Source organism: Malassezia globosa, assembly GCF_000181695.2.
Source record: "Malassezia globosa CBS 7966 chromosome Unknown mgl_sf_2.1, whole genome shotgun sequence".
NCBI lineage: Eukaryota > Fungi > Basidiomycota > Malasseziomycetes > Malasseziales > Malasseziaceae > Malassezia > Malassezia globosa.
In genome coordinates this window covers 362,958-388,362 of record NW_001849872.1, presented here as the reverse complement: position 1 = coordinate 388,362, position 25,405 = coordinate 362,958, and the positions used below count along the sequence as shown (strand labels likewise).

Sequence of the window (25,405 nt, the reverse complement as noted above, 5' to 3'; positions counted from 1 at the left end):
GTTCTTTGTCTTTACTCGGCTTGGACAAAAGGACTGTCGAAATCAGTATGAATAGCACACGCACTTTTCAATGATGTCAAACCCGTCGACGGGACTTATGAGTGTGAGATTTGTGCCACGTAGTACAGCAAGACCTAAGGTACGCCGCTCGCCCGTAGTGTTTCCATTTGATGGATCATGCTTAATCTCTTCGACATCGTCCATGACAAGGGTCATAAGCTGATCATACCCTTTTAATGTTCCAACAACTGAATGTGTCAGATATGCACCCATGTGTCTCCCCACTCCCTTCTTGACGCGATATTGCCACCCCAAAATGCGATACATACCTTCTCGACCACCCATGAACTTCACACGAATTTCCTTGTCCACGTACTTAGCTAAATTAAGAATAGCCTCTTTCTTTGGCTTCTCCTGCGGCGCACCGCCATGACCGTGTCCACCGCGGACACTGTAGTCACCGCGTCCACTTCCACGGCCTCCTCCGCCGCGGCCACCGTATCCCTAATGCATCAGCAGCACATTTTTTCACACCTACTCGATCGGTCATGCTGGTTGTCGAAGGATCGTGATCGCTACTACACGCGTGTTGCTCCGATGACGATGATTATGCTGCCGCCGTCGCCGCCGATTGTCTTGCAGGGTTCGTTCATGTCTCTCAGCACTTGGTGACTAATCATTCACGTGGCATTTCGTGTCACACCTGCATGCTCTCTCCGCACAGTGACGAACCATACACGGTGCTACAAACAAACGGGCACATTCTTCGTTATACGCTGTGACCAGCGAGTGATGGCGTCGCAGGACGTAACGCGGTTTCTAGCATCAATTGGGTCACCAATTGTTGATGAAAATGTAGATGTTCCGGTCGAAAAAAATTCCATCCGCTGATGCACTTAAGTTGATCGACGTGCGCATCCAGGCACTTGCTCCGCCGTCAACGTCGCATCCAGTCATTGACGAGCGCGTCTCGTCAACAGATCCACCGGATGAGGTATGTCGTGAAGTAACTTACATGAGAAGATTATCTCATCTGATTTGTTTCATGCTCTTATATACTATGCTCGATCCACCGCTGTGTATACACACACATCATCTGTTATATCCATTCTTTCAGATATGTCTCGCCCATTAGAGGCAGTCGCTAAGCTCAAAGATTCTTTTGAAGTGCGGGACTTGGACAGCGTGTCTGAACTAATGCCGATAGTTCAGAATGAATTGCACATCTGTGGCGTGAAAGTTGATTGGGCACAAGCGCAAGTCACCAAAGAAGCGGTAGGTTCTCTTGCAGATTATGCTTCGGTGGACCAGTTAATATCAATTTGCGGGCACCTTGCTTCCGACATGCTTAAACAAGCACATGCGCAAGTCGAAAGCGGTCTCCACGTGAAGCGGACAGATACTGGAATCTTGCTATCGATACATCCTCCGTCTAAGTTGGCAGAAACGCTTCAGTCCAACGTCATGAGTGATGAGGCAGTTTGTGATATGTCTGATGTACTCCGAAAAGATGTGTTTGAGCCGATACTCCGAACATCACGTCGTTGGGTTGCGACTCAACTAGAGCATGGTTTAGAACTCAGCTGCTCGTCGGATGTATCGACTACGACACTAGAGCTTGGCGCATCCGTGCCTGAGCTCGTAGCTATTCTGTCAATGATTAAGGAAACCCTTGGAGCGCAACCGACAGTTTTCTTAATGCTATCCAAATCACTTATTCCGCCTATTATCGAATTATTCAAAGCGCATCTCTTGAGATGCAAACCGCCGATTGGATCGTCGCAGGATGCGACCAAACTTAAACAACAGATGGTATCTTGCACTCTCGAGTTTCATCACGCACTCGTGCAACTCCAATACGTGTCTGATCAAATGCCTCGCACTAAGCATCTTCCCTGTATGCCCGAGCCACTTTCCGATCTACCCGTGTGGACACGAACATTTGATGTTGTATGTAAGCAACATTTTCTCGGCTGTCTGATTGATCAAGTGCGTGTTTTGGTGCTTCAACGAAACGATAAATGCTGGGATACTGAGACGAAGGTCATGACAAGCCCCATCCATACGCCGCAAGACAATCCTGACTTGCGAATTCAGTCTGTCTATGAGACAGGGCCTTTGGCTCGTTCACTAAGGACAGTTCCACAAGCCGATGGCCCTCCGGGATTGGAATTCGATTTGAAGCCTGAACTTGTGTCAGTTCCTGAACCGAAACAGGAGGCAGAGCCTCAGACACAGCCCGCCAGTGCATTTCGTCCAAAGCCAAGCAAGTCGAAAAAGCCGACCTTGGGTGGAGTGAAAATTGGTGCAAAACTGCCAGTACCCGTTCAGGAAGTGTCGTCGAGCTTGCCACCGCCCAAAGCCCCAACACCACCGCCGAAAGTGCCAACGCCCGAGGCACAAGATGATTGGGGGTGGGGGGATGAAGAGGCGGATATGGATGCATGGGATGAGCCCGACAAGTCTCAAGCCGACGACATGGGCTCATCGATACAAGAGACGTCTGAGGATCCATGGAACAAGACTGAGCCTCGGAACAAGGACGCTGGCACTCGGGATTTTGAGCTGGATGAAACGGAGCAAATGGGTTCATCAAGTAAGGACGAGAATGAGAATGGGAATGACAATGAGAATGAGAAAATGGAGCAAAGACGGCCACCAAAACAGTTGAATGTGGACGCGGTGCCGAATGAAACTGAATCAGACGACTGGGACTGGGGTGAGGATGAAGATGAAGATGAGAATGAAATCAAAAAAATGCTCGCTGAGCCGGCAACTCGACTTCCTGCGGCTGTATCAGACGATCCAGCGTCCGGATCCAATGGGGCAGACTCAGAGAGAGTTGACTCTACGGGTGCTACATCTTTGGCTTCTGACAATAATTTTGGCCCTAAGTCATCCGCGGCCCAAGTACCCGACTCAAGCGTCCCTTCGAACATGCAGTTGGAAGAGTCGCTTGATGCTTGGGAATGGGACAATGATACCGGTATGGAAGAGACCCCAACCCCCGCCCTGCAAGATCCAGACACAGCGGTGTCAACGGCACCGATAGCATCGGCGGCATCAGCATCGCCTTCGATGACCGCGACGACTGCGGCCATGAGCAGCACTATCACTGTTTCGAGACGTGTGCTTGATATTTGCCGTGTATTAGAGAACCAGTGGAATCACCTCGATGAAGACGTACCCATGCGAGCTTCGCTGGCACATGGCTTTCTCATGTCCGTCCAGTTGTTTCGCGGCTTGATGCCGATTGTACATGCTAAGGTGCTTCAACATGTGGCCCTGCTAGGTATGTTGTATGTGAATGATTGTTCGTATCTGGCCAGCGAACTTCGTTCATATGCATCCAAATGCACAAAATGGGGTGCGTTCCGTTTACCAGGGGGACCCACTTTTGAGGTATCGCTCGCGATGGAAGCAGATTGCCTTTACAACATAAGCGCTCAGTGGCGTGAAGCATTGATGAATATTCAGCTCAATGCACTGCACGAGTCTCTGGACGGAACAGATAGCTTTGCAAGAACGGATATGCCGGATCAGTACGACGCATGTGTGCGATCCATCGAGCAAATTGAGCATATTCTGACGCACCTGTCTTCAGTGTGGAGCCAAGTTATGCGAGCCGATGAGCTAATGTGGCTGCTGTGCCAGTTAGTGGATGCCATATTTGTGCGGGTTTTACGAGAGATGGAGGATCTGCAAGACATTTCTGAGCAGGAAAGCAACCGACTTGCTGAGCTGTGTCGTAAGCTTATGGACACGGCGAGCAACGTTCTGCACGGCTCAGAGACAGACGTGCCGACATACTTCAAATTTGCGTATCTGCCTGACATTCTGCAAGGTTCGCTCGCAGATATCGAGTATTTGCTTTTTGATAATGAGAGCGGCAGTGCGCTGGCCGACTACACCCGAGATGAGATGAATCTACTGGTGCGTGCACTCTTTGCCGATACGCCGCAAAGGCGGCGCTTGCTAGACCGAATACAACGATGGACGTGATGTGCGATGGTGCTCTACGGCATGTTGTATTTGGTTGTTCATTTCTCATAACGCTACACAGAATGCGAGGCAAGAGCTGAAACGGACAAGAAAAAAAAAAAAGAGAAAAAAAAGATATCACGGGGAAGAGCCCCTACCGATCGATATAGTTTGTACATGATGGCAGTATTTGACCGAACCGCCTAAGCGATAGCGGATGGAGCAGGATGGTTCGCAGAGAAAATGAACAGGTTGTTAGTCGCTGCAATTGCAATGGTGTCTTCTTTTGGATGGTAGCTGGCATGCAAAATCTTCTTGTTAAAGTCCACATTGTTGGAGTTGATATGCGATGGGCCAAAGCCTCGTGTTCCGGGCTTGTGCATAGCCGCGAGTTTTCGGGACTTGAACGCCGACTTGTCTGCCTGTAACACTACACTAGAGTCACGCTCCCAATCCACAAGGTGGAAGTAGTTACTGTAGCTGCCAGTCAAGACAGTCGAGTTGTTGGGACCCCATATGCCCTCGAACTTGTCGAAGATGCAGTCGTTTTCATATAGGTCACATAGTCGTGGACGGAGATAATCGTGTATCGGCATCGTAGCCAATGGCCGCGACTCCATGTTCACATCCCAGACTTTGAGCGATAAGTAGTCGCGCGACAAGAGGTACCTGCCATCATGGCTAAATCGCACGTCTGATATACTGCTTATAATCTCACTGAAGAACGAACGGTTTGCTTGGTCCTCTTCTTCTTCAAATAGCTTCGCGTGCCGGTCACACAAGGCTGACTCACGCATGTCAGCAAGTTTGATTGTGCCTTTTGAGCTCGAGTACGCAAGCTCGTTGCAGTTGATCGGGTGGAACTGCGCAGCAGTGATTACTTCAGTGAGCTCCTCCATATTCACAGGCTTGATATCAACAATGTTGAAGCTCTGATCACTAATGCCCAAGTTCCAAAGATTGATGCGCAGATCGTCAGCACTTATATACGTCTCGCCATCCGAATTTACGGACAGAGAATTGATATGGTAAGCATGTGCATTGGCGTAAATTTTGCGCGGCACAGCCGCAACGATAGTGTCGTGATACACGAGGCGCGGCATACGCAAGAGTCGAGACTGTGCTGGTGAAATTATTGGTGCAATTAGTCCACTGGTGTTTTGTGCTCCGAGTTTGAGCAAACTAGGATGCAACGTGCCGTTAGCAGGCGACTCGGAATGCGCTGAAGACGACATGAGGACCGCTGCAGGGTCTTCTCCAGTCGCAAGACTTCCTTCCGCCACGGCATTGAGCGGTTTATCGAACACTTTCCATAACTTGATAGTTTTGTCTAAACGGTACAAAGGAATAGGTTAGCAACGTGAAGGAGAATCGCTCATTCGAAACATACCATTGGTACTAAGCAGCATGTGGGCAGCATTTTGTCGCTTGCACCAGCAGATCTGATTGATTTTTTCTTCAATTTCAAGCGATTTCAGATAATCGAACTCTGGCTCATGTGATTGAAATTCGGTGTGAAAGCGATACTCACAGCCCTGCTTGCTGCCGCTACCGCCATTCATCAAATCACTCCGCTCGAACATTACGACGCGTCCACCTTTATCGCCTGTAGCGAGGTAGTTGCCGGTTGGATCGAATTCGACAGTGGAAATAATATCAGCCTCGGTAATATCGTCAATGTCGCCCTTATCACCAAAACACTGGGCAAAGCGCCAGCCACCGGATGGCGAACCCGATACGTTTCCATCACGTTCCATGATCTCGACTTTTTCGGCTGTTGGGCCAACAACTAATGTATTGAAGAAACAATTATACACAGGCACTCAATGGCTTGTGAACGGGTCGTATTTTCTTCTTCCCTTGTTTCCACGTTCACTTACTTGACTTCCCTTGCTCGCGCTCTCGCGCTGAAATGGAGGAAAATACACACACTTGTGCTTGTCAAGGGCTACTCCAACACAACCTGAACGGTGTTGAGGAGCCGCAAGTCTCGTAAGATCGGAAGGCACAATTTCTGGCTTTCTCTTCTGCTCTTTCAGTCGCTGCCCGACGCCAAATGCTCAGCGCATCACGTGATGCTTCCAAGGGCAGGAGCACAAAGCACGGTGCATAGCTGTGGGGCCGTGCGCCACGAGTCGCTTGATACGTGCACTGCTCCCAGAACAATGTTGGATGCTTTGGCGCATCTTTCTGACGATGCGCTTCTACGGATGCACTACATCTCAGTGCTGGCTCGCCCAGATGCTGTCACAGGTCGTGCCGCCTTGCGGTAGTAAGAGCTGGGCAATTCGATCTCTTTACAACGCGGGTATGCGCACGGTCCAGTCCCCAAGAAGATGACTAATAATTGCGTAGTATCTGTCAGAGGCACACGGATCATAGCCATCAGAAAGGGAGGTGAAACACAAGTCATGCGGAGACGAAAACAGGAAAGGGGGCAGGTATCCAAGAAAAAGTTCAGCCAAGCTAAACAAGCACCGCCAATCACATGAATGCGGGGCTCAAAGGCTCTTACGTTGATGACTACTTGCACAAAGCTGCATTTGTGCACCAGGCAAGCTCTATCTCAAGAGATTGTTGACAAATCTTCGCATACGAAGATTTTCGAGTATTTGCAGGAAACTCGAGGTACTTGACACGAGCCGCTTTAGTTTTTGAAACTATTCGGACTAAGTCACGGCTTTGCTGGGACGAGAGGTATTTATCATACCCGCTGCGGAATAGAAGAAATGGTACGCGATAACTGGCCGCATGTGAACTAGCACCGTATGCCTTGTTGGTGCCTGCAATGCCTTCATAGATGTCACAAAAAAGTGTCGCGATATAGCGCAATGCATACTTTTGTATATGTTTAGCAACAAGTGCTTGGTCTCCAACTCCCAAAAAGCTGCATGCCGTACAGAAAACACCTGGGAATAGGAGAAGCGTCTCTAGTGCAATGAGACTGCCAACTGAGCGGCCGGAGAGGCAAATACGATTTGGATCCACAATGGCACGACACGGAGGAGATAGTGAATTCGTATCGTGTTGCATCAGTGTATCATGGAGACGGCGAAACGTATGAATGTAGACTGGTGGCGGAGGTAGCAGATGCGGAAACACAACATGTAGCGACCCATTCTTCTGCGAGCCTGAAGTGACTAGAACAGCATAATCCAGCACACGCCAATGTTGAATCGCCTCGAGCATGAAAAAATCTAAGATGGTATCTCTTGGAAGAAAAGTCCGCGCACTTTGCAAGCGCAAATACGGTCTTGAAGAGCGGAAAAAGTTTGGAAGTGTTAGGCCCCGGTGGGTTTCGAGCTGCGCCCCTAAATGTGGAAATACGCGAAGAGATTCAGCCTGGACCCGCCATCCTAATCGGTATACCAGCACTAGGAGGGCCGATAAGATCCAAAGCCATTCCGCACGAACACGGAAGACTAAGGTGCTAATTGCATACGCGAGCGAGCCTAACATAAATGCAAGCGCGCTCTCTTTCGTAAGTGACGGTGAATCGGTGCGAGTCACTGTGATGCTTCGTGTGCCATCGGAGAAACTGCTTCCGCCGTCATTCTCATTCTCTGTTATCATTAGGGACGATGAAGGCGTCGACGCCGTGCACGGACGTTGCCAGGGCAGCGACGTATCGCCCAAGTACGCTGCGGCTGCTGCGCAGTTCCGCTCAGCTTGAACACGATCGTGGCTCCATGGCCAACGGTATGGCCTATATTCGGAATCAGAATCTGAGATCATGGCACAAATGGCCCAGCCACGAGATGTCCAGTACTGAATGGACGGACTCAGCGAAGCAAGTTCCCGAGCCGTGGAGCTTTCGTATGCTAGGATGCGGCACGGAGGAAGCGTACCTGTGGGAGCGCGGACATTGGGATTCTTCGGTGAATAATAAAGTGCACGAGCCATGCTAAGTGACCCATCATGCAGCTGTGTCGGAAACGTGATAAGCTCTGGTACACTGACGTAGTCACGAGGAAACTCGATCATCTGCGTAGAGCGAAGGACACGGTATAGCGGTTCATTGGACGAAGTGGTAGCAAAATTAGCGTCATCAAGAGCTGCGAAAGACCGAAGGTTCACCGCGACCAAAGCGGGGGACGTATAACACGAGGCAGCGATGCAAACGAGTGTTAATGTAGAGGCCGATACACAGAGCTGAGAGAACTGCGTGAAAGGCAAGGCATTAAGCCGATTTCGGGTACGACTAGCTCGATTGAGAAGAAAGAGCGAGTCAATACCATTCGTTGATTCCACATAGATGGCAAATTGTTGATTCAGGACCACGAGTGACATTCTGGCGTAAGTTGCACTTCAAACGTACATGCAGCTAAGATTGCACGGAGGCAGCCGTGGGCCTCTAGGAACAGACGAAGCAGGCGCTTCTGTTTCAGGGCGGCCGGCTAACTGCTTCGCAGATACTTGACATGTTGAATCATGAGAGCCGATCACATGCACTTCGTAAATGTCGGAAGACGCCGCAGTGCACGAAGTGCTTTCTACTGTCCTGCAAAGGATAAACAGCAAGGTAGGGTTCTCCATTCCTGGTACCCATACAGGCTGTCGAGCTGTATGCTCACGGTCTCCGGCCACAAGGACAGGTTCAGAAATGTGTGGGAATGGCACAAGATGCAATGCGGCGACCCAAATTTGAGAGCTACTAACGGACGCCGATGATTGGTGATCCGACGAAACCCAAGCAAGGAGGGAGCCGTCTGGCGAAACACGAGGAGTCGCGTAGACGTTGTGGAGCTCATGGATAGGGATGACTTTGTCGCCACAAAGGCACACGAGGCTTTGATGGTTGCAGTCAGACTTGAGTGAGGACAAAGATGGAAGCATCTCCTGGATAGCCAAGACGACTGTTGTATCTGATGCGGTGTAAAGCCAGGTCTGTATATCTGTACAAGGGAGACAAAGGCACGAGCTCTGTGTAAGTCTTTGATGTCAAATCCAACATGCTGACACCATACATTTGGTCATGGGAACGGGTGAACACGATGCTGCGACTATTGCCTTTGTGCGCAGCAAGGGAAAGAGCATGTGAGAGTATGGGTTTGTGCGATGAATCCGTCAGCCAAGTTTCCCGGGACGGTGACTCCGTGATTGATTGGCACGCAAAATAGGAATGGCCAAGTTGCGTCAAGTCAGCGAGCGTGTAGACAACGAGCGAGTCATGCGCAATGGCGACGTCTCCCAGCTCATAGCGACTGCTTTGGCACACAAGATCACTGTTGATGGGCGATGACCAGCATCCATAAGGTGCCACTTTGTGCATTCAACGATACAATGTTGATATGCAATGCAGACACTGCAGCTGCATGAAATGACTGGCAGCCCCTGGAATCAAATGGTGGAGGGGCCTCGTCGCCGATGTGGAACGAATTGATTCAACGCAGAGAGAATCACGGCCGACGTGACGCAAACGGCTGTTTGATTGGACAGAACCATGGGTCCAAATCTCTGCTGGACCCCAACGAAAGTAGCCGACTCCGTTAGTGGAGGCCCTCGACGGAGGTGGGGGAAGAAGGGTTTGCATGACGTGCCTTGGGGGTATGAAAAGTATCCGGAAACAAGCCGAGTTTCTCAAAAGCATTGGATTGCGAAAGTGTTCACGAGTCCTAATTACGGAACAGAGAGATATAACCCCTTCCTCGGACCATTGTGACACTCGCCCCCCCACCACGACGTTTGTGATAACGATGCCATTACCAATGGCATTGGACCTGCATGAAAAGAGCGGGATGGGAGACATGGGCGGCATGGGAGACATGGGAGACATGGGCGACATGGGTAGCATGGGTGGAGATAATGGTGGAATGAGCCACGATCATGGCGGCATGTCCATGGGTGGTGGTGGCTGTAACTTGTCGATGCTAGGAAACTGGAATACGATTCATTCCTGCTTTCTGACGTCGTCATGGTCTATCAATACACATGCTCAGTTTGCAGGCACCTGCATTGGCGTGGCATGCTGGGTCATTCTCACAGAGTGTGTCCGACGATGGGCACGTGAATTTGACAGGGCCATCATCGCTAAGGCGATCCAAGATCTCCGTGAACATGATGCTAGTCCGACGGAGGCATGGGTGGAAGAAAATTATGTTGCCGATATGCAAGCAGATACGAAACCATCACGCATGAATCAAGAGACCCGCATTGCGTTCCCAATGAGCGGGGCGACGACAGTGCTCCAATCGCCACCAGCAGTGACTGTCAGTGCGAGGGATTATCGCGTGCGGCCTACTCTATGGCAGCAGGTGATCCGCGCTTTGCTGTATGCGATCCAGTTCACTAGTGCATACTTGCTAATGCTCATCGCCATGTCGTACAATGGCTATGTGCTTATATCTATGATGCTGGGTGCTTTGATTGGTTACTTTGCTGCATCCTGGGACACGCTTGGTACGATCAATCCAAGTGCGATCCAGCGTCAGAAATATTTGAAGCCTTATGCGGTCAAAAATGACGTGGCTGAAAACCACCAAAACGATGGCGTGTGCATGAACATGATCTAGGGGACTGTTCGTCTAAGCCAGGTTGGAGTGTGAGGGACTTGAAGAGGAATAGGCTATCCTTGATTTTCCATGTTCCTTGTGAGCGCATGCATGCCTGGTTTGCTAGTGCTGTCCAGTGGATATGCTATAGCAGAAAAGGCGAGATCTGTTGTCGCCTGCAGCTTGCGCGCCAGCTTGCTCGGTTATGGCGTATATATATTTATTGACCGGCTGGCTGGTGGCTGGCTGACTGGCTAGCTGTACTAGCAGCTCGTATATTTTTGTATTCACACACACTTGTTCACACTCGCTCTCGTACATACACAGGAGAGATTTTCATAGATATATTGCATTAGTCATACAAAAAAAAAATGTGGGCCTTGCATGTGTGTAATGCATGCAGGTGTGTGTGGTGGTCATGAACGATGAGTGAGTGGGGGGGGTTAGGGTAGAGACAGTCGTCAGCGACACATCCATACTCGAACGCAGCCGCTGACGCCAACGACCACAACTAGAAGCAGAGCGCAAGTATAGGCCAGCATTTAGGTGGTATACGCGCGCTCGTTTCGAAGAGGCTATTTTTTTTTTTCCGTTCTACAACTTTCACAGCACTCCGTTGGTACGATGAACGTATCTTCGCCCTTAGAACAGCTACTTCAAAGCTTTGCAGTGGCGACAGTGAGCGATAGACGAGCATTCCTGGAAGCAGTTGTGCGACAATGCAATGTGCGCGAGCTAAGTGAACTAGAGGCATTGCTGCTTCCACGCTTGAAAGTGGACTTTTTGCATCGGCTTCCGATGGAAGTAGCATTGCATGTATTGACGTTCCTAGACGATCCACGCTCACTTGCCAGTACGGCGGCCGTGAGTCGTGCTTGGTACCGTCTTTCTACCGATGAATATATCTGGGGTCTTATGTGTGTGCGACATGCGTTTCACACGCCCCAGCGCCTTCGTTGGATGACAACTTCGCTGTTGACGCCGAGTGCGTGGAGTGATGCTGATGGCACTGCGCACATGCGCATGTGTGCGAATGGTCATCATAGCAACAACGGCAGCCATGCAAGTGCGACAAAAAGACACGATGTGTCAGCTATGGATGTGGATGAGGGCGGCAGTCGCCTGCGAAGACGGCGCTCGTTCTTTGCCGATGTGGGTGCGATGCCGCCGCCCGCATCAGCTGCAAGCGTGTCACTTCGCGAATACTTTCGCCTCGCGTACATGGTGCAGCAAGAGTGGCTGCGTGGTGGGCGCGTGCTGCGGTCATATGAGACGACGGAACTTGCTGATGCAGATCCTGATCCGAACCGGCGGCTTGCGCTTACTTGTTGTGCTATGGACGAGGAGTGGATTATCGCAGGCATGACGAATAGCACGATTTTCGTGTTTTCATCGCGCACAGGCAAGTTGGAGCGCGTGCTCCGTGGGCACGAAAGTGGCGTCTGGTGTTTGATGCTGGCCACAGGCACACATGACGCTGCAGGTGCAGACGCAATGCCGTTGCCGCCAGCATCGGCTGCTGATGATGGACGAGGTGAGCTCGTTTGCGTGCATGCTGATCGTCGGCCTAGTGTGCATCTGTCTCTTGAGCAGCATGGCGGACTTGCCATCCACGATGCAGCCTATGTGGCACAGCAGAGTGCCGACACAGATGTTGCTTGTGCACGCACGAGAGGCTGGGGCCAGCGAGGCACGCGCCTCGTAAGTGCCGGCTCCGATCGAAGTCTGCGTGTATGGAATGTCCACACTGGCGAGTGTGAGAATGTGCTCCGTGGACACACATCGACGATCCGATGCGTGCATGTCGTGGCAGGACAGCCTGTGGCCGTGACGGGATCGCGTGACGGAACATTGCGTGTGTGGGATCTGGAGCTGGGTCAGATCCGGCATGTGCTAGCGGGGCACCAGCACTCGGTGCGATGCTTGGCGGTGCAGGGCAACGTGGTGGCTAGTGGCAGCTACGACTTTACGTGCCGGCTTTGGGACTGGACCACCGGCCGCTGCCTGCATGTACTGAAAGGCCACCAATTGCAAATCTATGCGATAGCCTTTGACGGCGTGTATGTGGCGACGGGCAGCTCCGACTCGACCGTGCGTGTGTGGGATGCAGCGACCGGTGCAGCTCTTGCCGTGTTCCATGGCTACACACACGTCGTCGCGCAGATCCAGTTGGATGGAAACATGCTTGCGACGGGCAGTAGCGATGGGCGCGTGATTGTGTATTCGCTGGCGACAATGGAGTGCATGTATCGGATTGTGGCGCATGAGAGTGGCGTCACCACACTACAAATGAATGAGCGCTATCTTGTGACGGGTGGCTCAGATGGCCTTGTGAAGCTGTGGGACGCACAGAGTGGCCGATACATACGCACGCTGTGTGAGCCGTGTGGGGCAATATGGTGTGTGAGGTTTATGGACGATATATGCGTGGTGCTAGGCAAGCGGCACGGACGGTGCGCCGTGGATGTAGTGTCATTCCGACCACCTGCCCTGTATAAGAGTACACAGATGGGCGAGCAGCAGCTGGGCGGCTAGAGAGAAAGAGAGAGAGTATGGGTGTGTGTGAGTGTGTGTGTGAGTGTGTGTGTGTAAGAGTGAGAACCGGGAAGCAAGCCTAAATGGCATGCGTGTGCTCTGTTGTAAGCAAGGATGTGCATCAAGGCAGGTCATGCTGTCGAGCCCGATTCACTGGATTTTTTTTTTCTTTTTCTTTCTCCTTTTTTTATTTCCTGTTGATGTCGTGCCTTTCCTGCAGCCGTGGGCCGTTCTGCCTAACCGAAGCGGAAGCTCGTTTGTGGGCCATAAAAGTGCGTTGTCCCGGGACCCATGTCAAAGTTGGCGAACTGAGCGCCAAAGAGGTCTGCAAGATTCACGCCACCCATACCACCCATGCCGCCGAAGCCAGAGCTCATGCCGCCGAAGCCGCCACCCAGGTCCATGTCGTCCATATCATCCACACCGGAGTCGTAGCGCCGGCGCTTTTGCTCGTCCGACAAGACACCGTATGCTTCATTGCACTGTTTAAACTTTTCTTCGTCACCGCCTTTGTCGGGGTGGTGTTTGAGCGACTCCTTACGGAAGGCCTTTTTGATCTCTGCTTCCGTAGCGGTCTTTGGCACACCCAGCAATTTGTAATAGCTACAAAAAAAAAAAAAAAAAAAAAAAACATGCGTTAGTACCTTTCGTGATCGCAACACAGTGCGTGTGACCCATGGCTGCCTACCTGGCTGGCAGTAGGCGCCCCATAGAACCAGTGTCACACGTGAATACGTACTCTAGTTTCTTGCTCCGTTTTAGATCCACCTCCGCACGGCGTGCCTCGCGACGCAGCGTGTCCTGTTCGGCTGTGCCGGCACTCGCATCGACAGCCCGCTTAAAGTCGCGCACCGCCTCTTCGTACTGTTCATTGAGTTGGTATGCGCGCGCACGTGTTTTCAAGGGCTTTGTGAACGAGGCGTCGAGCTGCAGCGCGCGTGTGCAGTCGCTGATGGCTTCATTGTACCGGCCGATCTTGCTTAGAAGAATAGCTCGGTTCGAGTGAATGACGGACTTGAACTTTTTTGCCTCGCCATCGACTTCGACATTCTGGTCGGCCACTTGCAAGAGCTCTGCGTACTTGGCAAGTGCCTGGTCCGTGCGATTCGTCTTGAATGCTGCATTCGCCTCGTCTTTGAGCGAGGAAAGCGCCTTGCACTTGCGCAAAAACTGCTTCGCTTGCTGCATGTCAGGGTCCAGACGAAGTGCCATCTGCGACTGTTGCAATGCTTTCTGCACGTCATTGTTCGCAAGCAGGATGCGCGCGCCCAGCATAATTGCACCTGTGTCGGATGGATCCGCGCGATATATGTCCATCGCGAGCGTCTGTGCCTGACCTAGCTGTCCGCGCTGCAGCAGGAGCATAACTCGCTTGACCTGCCAAGCACGCGGCGACGTGGCGTCTGTGAGCTTCATGATACTCTGTGCCTGGTCAAGCGCAATGCTTGCAAGAGTCCAGTTCTTCTCACGACAGTATGCATCGATCGTCGTGAGGTGTCGCTGCATGCTCACGCGCCTGAAGATCGACATCATGTGCTTGCTTTTGCTCGGCATCAGTCCCAGCCGTGTGGGCGAGCAAAGGTGTGAGCGTTCGCATAGCCTGCTCTGGTTCTCCTCTTCCAAGCTGGCATTTGGATAGACGCAGCAGTGCCTTAGCACTTGGTTCTGCCGCTTGTAGTTGCACGACACGCTCGCTGTCGGCCAATGCTTTGGCATATTCATGGAGTGCCATGTACGCGGCGGATCGGTTCAGCAGAAGAACATCGCTTGTGGGCTCATGTGCGAGGGCTTCTGTGTATACTTGCACCGCTTCGCGGTACTTGGCGTTTTTGAACAGCTCATTGCCTCGCTGCTTGGCCTCCTCAGCGGCCGACATGTCGAGATGCGTCGTTCAAACGCAACGGCTTTTTTTTTTCTTCGTTCGAGAAATTGGTATATGCCCACACTTACTCACACCTTCGCCCTATTGGGGGGGGCGCTTTGGAAAGAAGGAAGAATTTGTAGTCATGTAAAAATAATACCCCTCCACCCCCCCACTACCCCCGAACGAGTCCGCTGCTCTGTCCACATGGATAGGCGATGGCAACACTAGCTGGGCGAAAGAGACCCTTGTCACATGGGTCGGCCTACTAGGTCCACATGACGCGCGTGGAGCATGACCTACCACGAGGAACAAAGTGCGTGTACGAAACAAAGAGTGTGAGTGAGTGAGGGAACGCACGACGTATCACGTGCGTCCAACACACTCGTGCCTGCGGCTCTCGTAGCCGTGTGTGTGGACTCGAAAAAATCCATGCCTGCTTCACGAGCACGACCGGCTGCAGAGTGTGGTTGTGGTCCGTATACCGACGTGCGTGGCGAATTGCATCTTTGTGTCGCTTGCAGATGAGTGCTAGCCCGCCAGCCTTGGGTGACAAGCGTGCACACACGCCCGACGATGTTCGGTGTGCCAAGCTCGCACGTCTAGAGACAGACGAAAGTGGCCGCAGCGCGGGCGACAGACACGGTGGGGACAGCGCCAAGGAAGATGCGGCTTCAGGCACCGGGAAGGAAGCGGGTCCGTCGCCTACCGCTGATACGAATGACGAAGGCGCGTCCACACGCCTGCAGAAACGCAAAGTAGCGCTCTTCTTCGGCTACTGTGGCACAGACTACTCTGGTCTGCAGGTGAATCCTGGCGTCAAGACCATTGAGGGCGATATCTTTGAAGCATTTTGCCGTGCTGGTGCCGTATCGAAGGAAAATGCCGTGAATCCGAACAAGGTGCAGCTGCAGCGGGCAGCTCGCACAGATCGCGGCGTGCATGCAGCAGGCAACCTGCTCACACTCAAACTGATCCTTGATCCACCCAACTTGCCGCCGAACCAGACACTCACGACGTACGTGAACTCTCTCCTGCCCGACCAGATCCGCATTTGGGGCATGCGCCGTGTGCAGAGTGCTTTTAATGCCCGAACGAGCTGTGACTCGCGTCTGTACGAATACTTGCTTCCGACCTATGTATTTCTACCGCCCAAAGCCATGGAGCGCAATGTGGAAGATGCTGCGCCGCCTCAATCTGGGTGACACAGAGCCGCTGCCGACGACCGAGGATGGCTCGCCCGTCATGCCCTGGGACGATCCTGTCCAAGCAGTACGGGACAGCGAGTTGCTGAACCATCCATTCTGGCGCGCGCATGGCACGGCGGGCGACTTTTCGCAAGACATGCAGGCGAAGCGGAAGTGGCGCATGGACCGCGCGACGCTGGAACGCGTGCGTGATGTGTTTGCGCAGTACACAGGACCGCACAACTTTCACAACTACACCGTCGGCAAAGAGTTCCGCGACCGCAGTGCACACCGAGTGATGAAGAAGCTGACGATCTCTGATCCATGCCTCATCGATGGCACGGAGTGGGTGTCGGTGCAATTCCACGGGCAATCATTCATGCTACATCAAATCCGCAAGATGATCGGTCTGCTTGTGTTGATTGGCCGTACGAACGCACCGACGTCCTTGGTCGCACAGACGTATGGGCCTGCGCGAATCCATGTGCCAAAGGCGCCTGGGCTCGGTCTCTTGCTCGTGGAGCCGTTCTTTGGCGGCTACAATATGAAAGTCGTACACAACAACGAGCGGATCGACCGTACGATTGCCGCGCGCACCGCGAGCGGTAAGCCATTGCCGCCCGATGCAGAGAGTGGGAAGCGCGAGCCAGTGGACTATGTCATGTTCCAGGAGGAGATGGATGCATTCAAGAAGGAGCGGATCTACAAGCAAATCTATCGCACGGAGGAAGAGACGTCCGAGTTTGCTAAGTGGCTGAATTATTTGGACGTGTTTGTGGGGCCTGATTTCGAGTTTCTCAATCCCAGTGGCGTCATTCCGCAAAGTGCGATCCTCAAAGTCGGCGAGCAGCGACGCGCGCCTGGTGGCCAGCCAAGCAGCAAACACGCAGGCGCCAATGCAAATGGCATTGGCGATGAAACGCGGAATGACAATGGCGTTGCCGACGTCAATGTCGACGACGACGAGGACGACGATGCTCACATCACAGCTGGTGCGGACGACGACGCCTAAAAGTCGCCCAAGTCCACCTCCATGTTGGGCACGACAGCGGAGCCAGCTGGTGCTGACGCAAGGATCGCCGACACGGGGGCATGTGGCATGGATCCTGCGTGGTCCTGGCCGTCAGGTGCAGCGCTTGCGCTCTCGCTTGCATTTGCACCTGCACCTGAATCCACGCCTGTTGTGCTGACGGTAGCACTCGCGTCATGTTGAGCGCCCGTCTCGGCACCTGTGGCACTGGCGTTCGACACCATGGCACGCTTTGCACGTGCCGCACGACGCTCCGCCTCCTGAATTCTCTCGCGGTCCAAGCGACGATTGCGCTCGTTGATCTGCGCCATCGCATGCTCATCAAAGTGCTTAACACCTGTTCCATAAGCGCCTGAGCCCTCACTGCCCGCTGTGGAGAATGGCATGCCGGCGGCCTGCGACGGCGCCGAGTCGCTCGACAGCCTCGTCACATGCAAACCGAGGGACTCAGCTGCTTGACGTAGCTCACGCTTGCGTTCCAGCATCTTCTTGATATCGTCCTCTGTCAGAGGGGTGCTGAGGGCAGACTCCATCTGCATTTGCTTCGATCGAAATGCGTCGGCACTGGGGAATTTCGCATCTGCTCCGGCCGCAGCGATCCAGCGCTGCCGCTCCGAGTCAGTGATGCGTTGTGTGCTTAGGGGTCGGAGATCCACATGGTGGTCTTTGCCTCCCCAGCGGAATGTCACATAGCTGTTCATCCAGCGACCTGCGTGGTCGTGACTCACATCATAGTACTTGTCTCGCTGCTGAACATCGAGAATTTGATGCACCCGGTACACATGTTCTTTCCCGCCACGCGGACTTTCCCGCATACCCCACGAGCACTTGACGAAGCAGCCACGCACCAAGTCGGTGCCGTTCGGAAGGAACAGCAAGCGCTCCAAATCGTCGCGCCCTACTCGCACACTGTTCAGTTGCTCAAGCGAAGGTGGCTCTTTGCTGCTGGCCGACAGAATAGGCGACTCTTCACGAGCGCGCCGCGGCAAATACGCTGGCTCGTAGTCCGACTCGCTCTCGTATTCGCTGTCGCTCAAACTCACTCGGCGCCGTCGACGAGGCGGTCCGCGGACCCCTCTCGCATAGTCGTCGTCGTCGTCATCGTCGCCTTGGTCATTGTCATCGACATGGCCATCACCTGCACGAGACGCGCGACCATGCGCACGTTCCGCGCGCTTGCGCCGCAGTTCACTGAGTTTGTCGGCTTTTGTCGACGATGACGAGGCCAGCTTCCGTCGGGCCATCCGACGACTCCCTGCATTATCACCAGCATCCTCTTCTTCCTCCTCGCCATCTTCTTCATCAGACTCGCGAAACACATCCTGATCAGACTCGTCCTCCGCGAATGGATCATCCAAATCTTCTAGTTCGCGCCGTACGTCAGAGCGTCGACGCTTCTCTCGCTGTGCATCTGAAAGCTTCGATGATGATGAAGACGACGACGACTTTGTCTTGCTTCTAGATGACGACGAGAATGACTGGCGCCGCGACTTACTGGCCGCCGCCGCTTGCTGCGTTCGCACCATGGCGGCCAGTTGTGCTTGCTGTTGCCTCCGAGAAATTTCATCGCGGCGCTCTGTCAGCACATCTTCTCTTTCCAGTTCATTCATGCTCAGCAGCCTGCGCATATGTGTCAGAATCTTCTTTTTTTCGTTCCATATACGTACCATTCGCGATCTGCTTCATCCTTGTAGATGCCTTCGAGTGGATATAGATTCGCTGGCTCCTCTTCGCCGTCCGCATCGCCATCAGCATCTTCGTCTGACATGTCTGTCAAAAGAGCCGACCGCCGGTCCTTCGATGGTTCTGGCGACGCTGATGCGCGTGGTGCTGGGCTGGATCGGTCCTCGCCCACAAGTGCGATCAGCTCATCGTCCAGACCGTCCTCCGACATGCTAGACGGGGTGGGTGGGTGATGGTCGATGAGAGGACAGCTCTACACGTGGTGGCCACGTGTTGCCGTGTTGAGAGCATATCGGTGGAGACGGCAAGGGAATAGGAAGGGGAAGGGGAAGAGGGGTCAGGTCGTTCCGACGCCCGTGCATCAGTCAGATGCACAGGCTGTGTGGATGAGCAAAGATCAGGTGGGTGGGGGGGAGTGGAACAATCAAGAGTGTAAGAGAGAGAGCCATTTAGCAGAACCGCCATATTGAAATTGCACCTACATTTAGCCACGCCACCCACGCAACACATTCATCATGGGTGACATAACGACCCCCGTAGTCGTTGATAACGGAACAGGAGTACGTAGAAAGGAAGAAGGGAGTATGATCGCTAACAAACACGGCAGTTCGTCAAAGTAGGCTATGCAGGTGCGCACACACAGACACTCTCGCACTCGCTTTTTGTGCGAGTGCATAGGAATCAGAACAGGACATACTCACGACATGCCAGGCTCGAATTTCCCTGATCATGTGTTTCCGTCGATCGTCGGTCGGCCCATTCTGCGGACGGAAGAGCGTGATGCCATATCAGCGACGGGTATTGAAGTGAAGGACCTGATGGTCGGCGAGGAGGCCGAGGCTGTTCGCACATACTTACAAGTCACGCAGCCTATGGAACACGGCATTGTCAAGGACTTTGAAGAAATGCGGCACGGTACGTATGAGTGAATACAACATGTGAAGCATTCTGACACACACACACACACTTGCTCACTCACGCCAGTTTGGAACTACACATTCGACGAGAAGCTCCGCATTGACCCACGCGGGCGCAAGATCTTATTAACCGAGCCGCCGATGAACCCGAAAAAGAACCGCGAGGAAATGTGCCGCATCATGTTTGAAGAGTACGGTTTCGATGGCGTATACGTAGCGATCCAGGCCGTCCTCACACTGTATGCGCAAGGGTTGCAAACGGGCGTTGTCGTCGACAGCGGCGATGGCGTCACACACATTGTTCCTGTGTATGAGGGCTTTGCCATGCCACATCTGACGCGTCGCTTGGACGTGGCTGGCCGCGATGTGACGCGGCACCTGATCAAGCTCCTTTTGCTTCGTGGATATGCATTCAACCGAACTGCCGACTTTGAAACCGTGCGGCAGATCAAGGAGAAGCTATGCTATGTGAGCTACGACCTCGATCTCGATAAACGCCTTGCCGATGAAACAACCTCCCTGGTTGAGACGTACACACTTCCCGACGGACGTGTAATCCGTGTGGGCTCAGAGCGCTTTGAGGCGCCCGAGTGCTTGTTCCAGCCGCATCTCATTGGCTTGGAGCAGACAGGTATGGCCGAGATGCTCTTCCAGACAATCCAGACAGCTGCAATGGATGTGCGTCCTGAACTATACAAGCACATTGTCCTTAGTGGTGGCAGCAGCATGTATCCAGGCTTGCCTAGCCGCCTCGAAAAAGAAATGAAGCAGCTGTATCTATCACGCGTGCTTCACGGTGATGGCTCTCGTCTTGGCAACTTGAAGATCCGCATCGAAGATCCACCACGTCGGAAGCACATGGTGTTCCTGGGTGGCGCTGTCCTAGCGGACATTATGAAAGGTCGAGACAGCTTCTGGATCGGTCGACAGGAATGGTATGAGCAAGGACCACGCGCGCTTGAGCGCCTTGGTAGATAAGCGTAAGTAGCGTGGATTCTGGCATTTTATGTACAAGCAAGCACACTGCACGAGTTGCTTCAACAGTCGCGCCCGTGCCCGTCGAGGCTTGTGCGTGCTGCTTGTTTGATCGTTGCTCTGCTGGCCGGTCATGTCCCTAGGCGACTCGCCGTTAAATCTCTGCTACTGTTCACGGAAACTGCTTCACTAACTCAGAGTCCTACATGCACGCACATTCAATGCCATTTCGTGCATGTTGAAAGTCCATCACAGGCCCCAAGACCTCGTTTTCCGTCGTGATAACAAACGGTCCGAACTGCACAGTAGCCTCTGTTACATATTGACTAGCAATAAGCAACGCGCATGCGCATTCGTGTCCCACATTCTTGAGACGTACACCTGACTCGTGTGCAGATGCTGCGTCCTTGATCGTGAAAACAAGTAGGTTCCATTCATCGTGTCCATCGTGCGTATCTCAAACGGACATGGCACTCTTAATAGCGTGCACGATGGCATCCCATCGAATGGTTAAGTGTTGGATCAGCCATCCATTTGGCTCGAGCCCCCGTCAAAGAACCAACATTCAGCATCATTGGGTCATGAAACTGGCGACTTTGTGCCATGACCCTTTTTTTCCCGCAATGATCTCGATGCTCCAACCTTCACTCGCTGTCTCTTTCGGTCATAATGCGCGCCGCGTCTAGAACAGCATCGTATGTTTCGTTAGCGCCTGGCATGACGGAGCATTGAATTTCGCATGCTTTTGTACATTGACCCTTAGCTACATGACTGTGGGCGGTGCATCAGTGTATCTGCCTGCATTATACCACGCCTAGCAACTATCCACCAAATCTAGTCAGGACCAAACACCTTGTGGTTTCTAACAAAGTCTTGATGCTGCGTGTATCTCCTGAAAAGAAGGGCAGAAAAAGGGTACAAGTAGCCCCCAAACCAGAATACTCCGACTGGGTGCTCAAATAGACATAGGGCATTTTACCTACATGCGGTGCGCTGTCTGAAGCATGCACGGTTTGCCCTTACATCCGTGCACTTTCGTTTCCAGTGGAGCGGTGATCAAGTCAATTGTGTCACGTGGACTGGCACGTAAGGTCGGCGCACGGAGGATGACCGATCGGAGTGGGCGACTGGCCGATCGCATTTTTTCCTTGCTGGCGATTTGGGGACGACACAAAACGAACGCCGTGTCAAGTCGGTGACAAATTCGTCGGCGACCAGTAACAGGCGAAGCGCTCACAAGCATAGACAATGCGCCACCGAAACGATGTCGTGTCTTGGGCGGATATGGCACTCGTCGCGAAAGTCTTGCTACATTTCACAGAGTCAGTCGCTTGTTCGTCCAGAGCTGCACAGACAGCCACAGTACCTCCACGTCCTTGGCCCACGCAGGTCCTGGCCAAGACGGACGTAACCCAGGCGTCCAGCACCGCTGCCCAACAAACGGCGCCATGGCCCTCGAAGGCGCGAAACGACAAGGCGCCAAGTGGACAAATTGCGCGCATGGGCTCGGCAGATGCGCCTACCGAGCCGACTGTGCAACGAACCGAGGCAGCGATGCCGACCGAGAAGGCCGCCACGCCACCACCTACATCATCGGCATCAGCACCCGTTAAACCAACAAGTTTGCAATCGTCACCAGCATATTCCCCCTCACAACCTCCGCAGCTGACTTCTGACGTCCCCTCTGTCCTACCCGCAACAGCCTCGTCAACATCTTCGTCCTCTCCAACGCCCTCACCCACATCTTCTACCGAGACTTCGTTGTCATGGGACAATTACGATCCTGCAAATGAGCGCACAAAACCACTTCGTGCTACACGTGTCCCGTCGTCGCGAATTGGACGTCTCCTCCATTATGGGAGTCTAGGCGCTGGTCTAGCTTGGGGATCAGCTGGTGAATACATGCGGCGAGCGACTTCGGGCTTTACTGCGCACCAAGACGATGCGGGTACAACTGGTGATCGAAGTGCTGCGCCATTGTTCTTGTCTCCGCGTAATGTCGAGCGGCTCGTTGACAAGCTCAGCACGATGCGTGGTGCGGCTCTGAAACTCGGTCAGTTCCTGTCGATTCAAGATAGTCACATGTTGCCACCACAAGTAGAAGAGGTGCTGCTCCGTGTGCAGAACTCTGCACACTACATGCCGGCGTGGCAGCTGGAGCGGGTCATGAGCGAGGAACTTGGCTCAGAATGGCGCGCGTACTTTGCATCGTTTGACGAGCGTCCCTTTGCCGCTGCGTCCATTGGACAAGTCCACAGTGCGGTCCTTGCTGATCCATTTCCATCACAGCCGCACCTTGCCGGCAAGCGTGTCGCTGTCAAGGTCCAGTTTCCGGGTGTTGCAGACTCGATTGTAAGTGACTTGGCCAACATCAAGTGGTTGTTGACGGCATCGGCACTTCTTCCTCGGGGATTGTTCCTCGAGAACTCGGTGCGTCAGCTGCAGCAAGAACTGCAAGAAGAATGCGATTATATGCGCGAAGCTGAGATGGGCCGCCAGTTCCGCAAGCATGTGGATACGATGTCGCGTCCGTTTGGACGCTTGCGGTTTGAAGCGCCAGAAGTCGTTGATGTTCTCTCGACACGACGCGTGCTAACGACCGAGTTCATGCGCGGACGCCCACTCGTTCAGGTGGCCCAGCTGGACCAGACGACGCGCGACATGATTGCCGAGTCGGTCATGGAGCTGAGTCTGCGTGAACTTTTCGACTGGCACATGATGCAGACAGACCCAAACTGGACAAACTTTTTGTTCCATGCAGACCGCCAAGCGATTCAACTCATTGACTTTGGTGCTACACGCGCTTATTCGAGCGAGTTTATTACTATGTGGCTGGGTCTACTACGTGCGGCCGTATCGGGAGATCGAGTAATGTGTGAGCGCTGGAGCAAAGACATTGGCTACTTGAGTGGGAATGAACCAGAGGTACGTATGTGCGAGGAGGGGACTCAGGGGCTCCTTTTCCCACCTTCCGTCTTTCTTCTCCTATGTTCCAAATACTAACCGAAACAGACGATGCGCGCGGCGCATGTGACGTCGATGCTAACACTAGGAGAACCATTCCGCTCAGATGCCCCCGTGCCGTATCCGTTTGCAAAGCAAACCATCACGGATCGTGTCCGGCAGCAGATTCCCGTGATGATTCGCGAACGACTCCGCCCGCCGCCTCCAGAGACATACTCGCTTAACCGCAAGCTAAGTGGTGCGTTCCTGCTGTGTGCGCGATTGCGAGCAAATGTGAACTGCCGCGATCTGTTTGCGAATGTGACACGACCCTATCCTATGAGTGCGCCAAAAGCGCTGTTCCATACACAGGTCCAGAACGATCAATGTGCGTAGATGGTTACGCGAACGATGAAGACTGATGTCCTCAGATTTGGGGCGAGACCTGTTAGAGCGCTGGTCTCATATGCCGGCCCACAAGCGGCAGCGTCAGCAAGAGAAGCAGTTGGAGCAAGAAGAAGCAGTCGAGGAGGGAGCTCGTACAATGGATGGAGGTCCTACCACTTTGCGCGTGAGAGATGTGGATGTGCCTGTAAAGCCAACGCCTCCTGGGCCGGAAGAATGTTGCCAATCAGGTACGTGAAGAGAGAAAGAGAGAGAGAGAGAGAGAGAGTGTGTGTGTGTGTGTGTGTGTGTGTGCATGGAGCGGCTCGCGGATGAATGCCACACATGCTTACATATGCATGGGATGACATCGTGAAACTAACTAGTCTTTCAGGGTGCGTCAATTGTGTATACACGCTATATGCCGACGATGTGGACGAGCACAACAAAGCGATGCAAGACATCCGGAGTCGCTTACGGGACTATGACCCGCCCATCACAGCGGACGAATGGGACATCCAGCGATTAGGGCCTATGCCTCATGCGTCGGCAGACGAACTAGAGAACGAGCGTCATACCCAAGACAGAGAGGCACGGCAAGCGCAACCGGCCGACCCATCACTCGCGGCATTCCTTGAGTTAGAGCGTAACTTGAGAAAAAAGTAGCTGCCGTACCACGATCGTCATGCCGCGCCGTATTCCTCAGGGCAATGTGTCTATCGTCTCCCTTTTCCTATACACACATGCACACAGAATGAAGATCTAGAGACATGGCAGGATGGCTACACAGTCAGTGGTGAATAGTTACAACCATCTACGAAGAGTAGATCTCCTCCTTCAGTGGTACACCCAATTCCTCACGCAGTGGCTTCAGCACTTCCAAGTACTGCTTGTACTGGTTGTCATTCTCTGTCTTGAACTTGAGACCTTCGAAGATGCGCACAGCGAGCGAGAAGTCATTCACGCGGCGAGCGGCCTTGAGGGCGCTCTCAATCACCTCTGGTGACGGCACAAGGTCGTGGGCAAATGCATTGTTCAGGCCACGCTGGGCTTCGAACTGGTCCTCAACACCTTCGAAGAACTTGACGAAACGGTCATTGAACTCTTCGAACGTTTCGTTGTGTGCCGAGTACATGCGAGCTAGAAAGTGATGTGTAAGTAATGCACGTATGTACCAAAAGTGGAATACACAAACACACCTAGGTACACACATACACATGAGAGAGTGAATCGTATTGTTGACCCATCTCCGTGTGTGCATCGGTGCGTGTGTTGTTACCATTCATACGTACCCTGCATGGCAGCCGGCACAGCTGCACGCTTCATCAGCATGGCGCGAGCGCCCGACGAGGCAGCAGCCACACGGAAAGCACCTGTGAGAACAGTCATGATGTATGTTAGGGGCAGAAAAGCAATCC

The 25,405-nt window shown here is 53.1% G+C and overlaps 14 protein-coding genes across 14 annotated transcripts; 7 read left to right on the top strand and 7 right to left on the bottom strand.

Moving 5' to 3' along the window:
• Nucleotides 1-11: 11 nt before the first annotated feature.
• Nucleotides 12-550, bottom strand: MGL_1018 (uncharacterized protein; the record flags this gene model as incomplete). The annotated part of the gene is made up of 4 exons (XM_001731698.1): nucleotides 12-33; nucleotides 65-248; nucleotides 330-504; nucleotides 539-550. 4 exons carry the CDS (start codon nucleotides 548-550, stop codon nucleotides 12-14), a joined length of 393 nt encoding a protein of 130 aa, XP_001731750.1.
• A 569-nt stretch (nucleotides 551-1,119) lies between these two features.
• MGL_1017 (uncharacterized protein) lies at nucleotides 1,120-4,002 on the top strand (the record flags this gene model as incomplete). The annotated part of the gene is made up of 1 exon (XM_001731697.1): nucleotides 1,120-4,002. The coding sequence occupies one exon, from the start codon at nucleotides 1,120-1,122 to the stop codon at nucleotides 4,000-4,002; it is 2,883 nt and encodes a 960-aa protein (XP_001731749.1).
• A 182-nt stretch (nucleotides 4,003-4,184) lies between these two features.
• On the bottom strand, nucleotides 4,185-5,738 carry MGL_1016 (uncharacterized protein; the record flags this gene model as incomplete). The annotated part of the gene is made up of 2 exons (XM_001731696.1): nucleotides 4,185-5,311; nucleotides 5,372-5,738. The coding sequence occupies 2 exons, from the start codon at nucleotides 5,736-5,738 to the stop codon at nucleotides 4,185-4,187; spliced, it is 1,494 nt and encodes a 497-aa protein (XP_001731748.1).
• Nucleotides 5,739-6,504: 766 nt separating this feature from the next.
• MGL_1015 (uncharacterized protein) lies at nucleotides 6,505-8,271 on the bottom strand (the record flags this gene model as incomplete). Its single annotated transcript, XM_001731695.1, has 1 exon — nucleotides 6,505-8,271. One exon carries the CDS (start codon nucleotides 8,269-8,271, stop codon nucleotides 6,505-6,507), a length of 1,767 nt encoding a protein of 588 aa, XP_001731747.1.
• Nucleotides 8,272-9,677: 1,406 nt separating this feature from the next.
• On the top strand, nucleotides 9,678-10,493 carry MGL_1014 (uncharacterized protein; the record flags this gene model as incomplete). The annotated part of the gene is made up of 1 exon (XM_001731694.1): nucleotides 9,678-10,493. The coding sequence occupies one exon, from the start codon at nucleotides 9,678-9,680 to the stop codon at nucleotides 10,491-10,493; it is 816 nt and encodes a 271-aa protein (XP_001731746.1).
• Nucleotides 10,494-11,096: 603 nt separating this feature from the next.
• On the top strand, nucleotides 11,097-13,007 carry MGL_1013 (uncharacterized protein; the record flags this gene model as incomplete). The annotated part of the gene is made up of 1 exon (XM_001731693.1): nucleotides 11,097-13,007. The coding sequence occupies one exon, from the start codon at nucleotides 11,097-11,099 to the stop codon at nucleotides 13,005-13,007; it is 1,911 nt and encodes a 636-aa protein (XP_001731745.1).
• A 236-nt stretch (nucleotides 13,008-13,243) lies between these two features.
• Nucleotides 13,244-14,423, bottom strand: MGL_1012 (uncharacterized protein; the record flags this gene model as incomplete). Its single annotated transcript, XM_001731692.1, has 2 exons — nucleotides 13,244-13,610; nucleotides 13,747-14,423. 2 exons carry the CDS (start codon nucleotides 14,421-14,423, stop codon nucleotides 13,244-13,246), a joined length of 1,044 nt encoding a protein of 347 aa, XP_001731744.1.
• A 49-nt stretch (nucleotides 14,424-14,472) lies between these two features.
• MGL_1011 (uncharacterized protein) lies at nucleotides 14,473-14,883 on the bottom strand (the record flags this gene model as incomplete). The annotated part of the gene is made up of 1 exon (XM_001731691.1): nucleotides 14,473-14,883. One exon carries the CDS (start codon nucleotides 14,881-14,883, stop codon nucleotides 14,473-14,475), a length of 411 nt encoding a protein of 136 aa, XP_001731743.1.
• A 509-nt stretch (nucleotides 14,884-15,392) lies between these two features.
• On the top strand, nucleotides 15,393-16,073 carry MGL_1010 (uncharacterized protein; the record flags this gene model as incomplete). The annotated part of the gene is made up of 1 exon (XM_001731690.1): nucleotides 15,393-16,073. One exon carries the CDS (start codon nucleotides 15,393-15,395, stop codon nucleotides 16,071-16,073), a length of 681 nt encoding a protein of 226 aa, XP_001731742.1.
• Nucleotides 16,074-17,063: 990 nt separating this feature from the next.
• Nucleotides 17,064-18,695, bottom strand: MGL_1009 (uncharacterized protein; the record flags this gene model as incomplete). Its single annotated transcript, XM_001731689.1, has 1 exon — nucleotides 17,064-18,695. One exon carries the CDS (start codon nucleotides 18,693-18,695, stop codon nucleotides 17,064-17,066), a length of 1,632 nt encoding a protein of 543 aa, XP_001731741.1.
• Nucleotides 18,696-19,283: 588 nt separating this feature from the next.
• MGL_1008 (uncharacterized protein) lies at nucleotides 19,284-20,663 on the top strand (the record flags this gene model as incomplete). The annotated part of the gene is made up of 4 exons (XM_001731688.1): nucleotides 19,284-19,328; nucleotides 19,376-19,397; nucleotides 19,480-19,683; nucleotides 19,753-20,663. The coding sequence occupies 4 exons, from the start codon at nucleotides 19,284-19,286 to the stop codon at nucleotides 20,661-20,663; spliced, it is 1,182 nt and encodes a 393-aa protein (XP_001731740.1).
• Nucleotides 20,664-21,944: 1,281 nt separating this feature from the next.
• Nucleotides 21,945-23,663, top strand: MGL_1007 (uncharacterized protein; the record flags this gene model as incomplete). Its single annotated transcript, XM_001731687.1, has 1 exon — nucleotides 21,945-23,663. One exon carries the CDS (start codon nucleotides 21,945-21,947, stop codon nucleotides 23,661-23,663), a length of 1,719 nt encoding a protein of 572 aa, XP_001731739.1.
• Nucleotides 23,664-24,147: 484 nt separating this feature from the next.
• MGL_1006 (uncharacterized protein) lies at nucleotides 24,148-24,653 on the top strand (the record flags this gene model as incomplete). The annotated part of the gene is made up of 2 exons (XM_001731686.1): nucleotides 24,148-24,238; nucleotides 24,382-24,653. The coding sequence occupies 2 exons, from the start codon at nucleotides 24,148-24,150 to the stop codon at nucleotides 24,651-24,653; spliced, it is 363 nt and encodes a 120-aa protein (XP_001731738.1).
• A 148-nt stretch (nucleotides 24,654-24,801) lies between these two features.
• On the bottom strand, nucleotides 24,802-25,122 carry MGL_1005 (uncharacterized protein; the record flags this gene model as incomplete). Its single annotated transcript, XM_001731685.1, has 1 exon — nucleotides 24,802-25,122. One exon carries the CDS (start codon nucleotides 25,120-25,122, stop codon nucleotides 24,802-24,804), a length of 321 nt encoding a protein of 106 aa, XP_001731737.1.
• Between the last annotated feature and the right edge of the window lie 283 nt (nucleotides 25,123-25,405).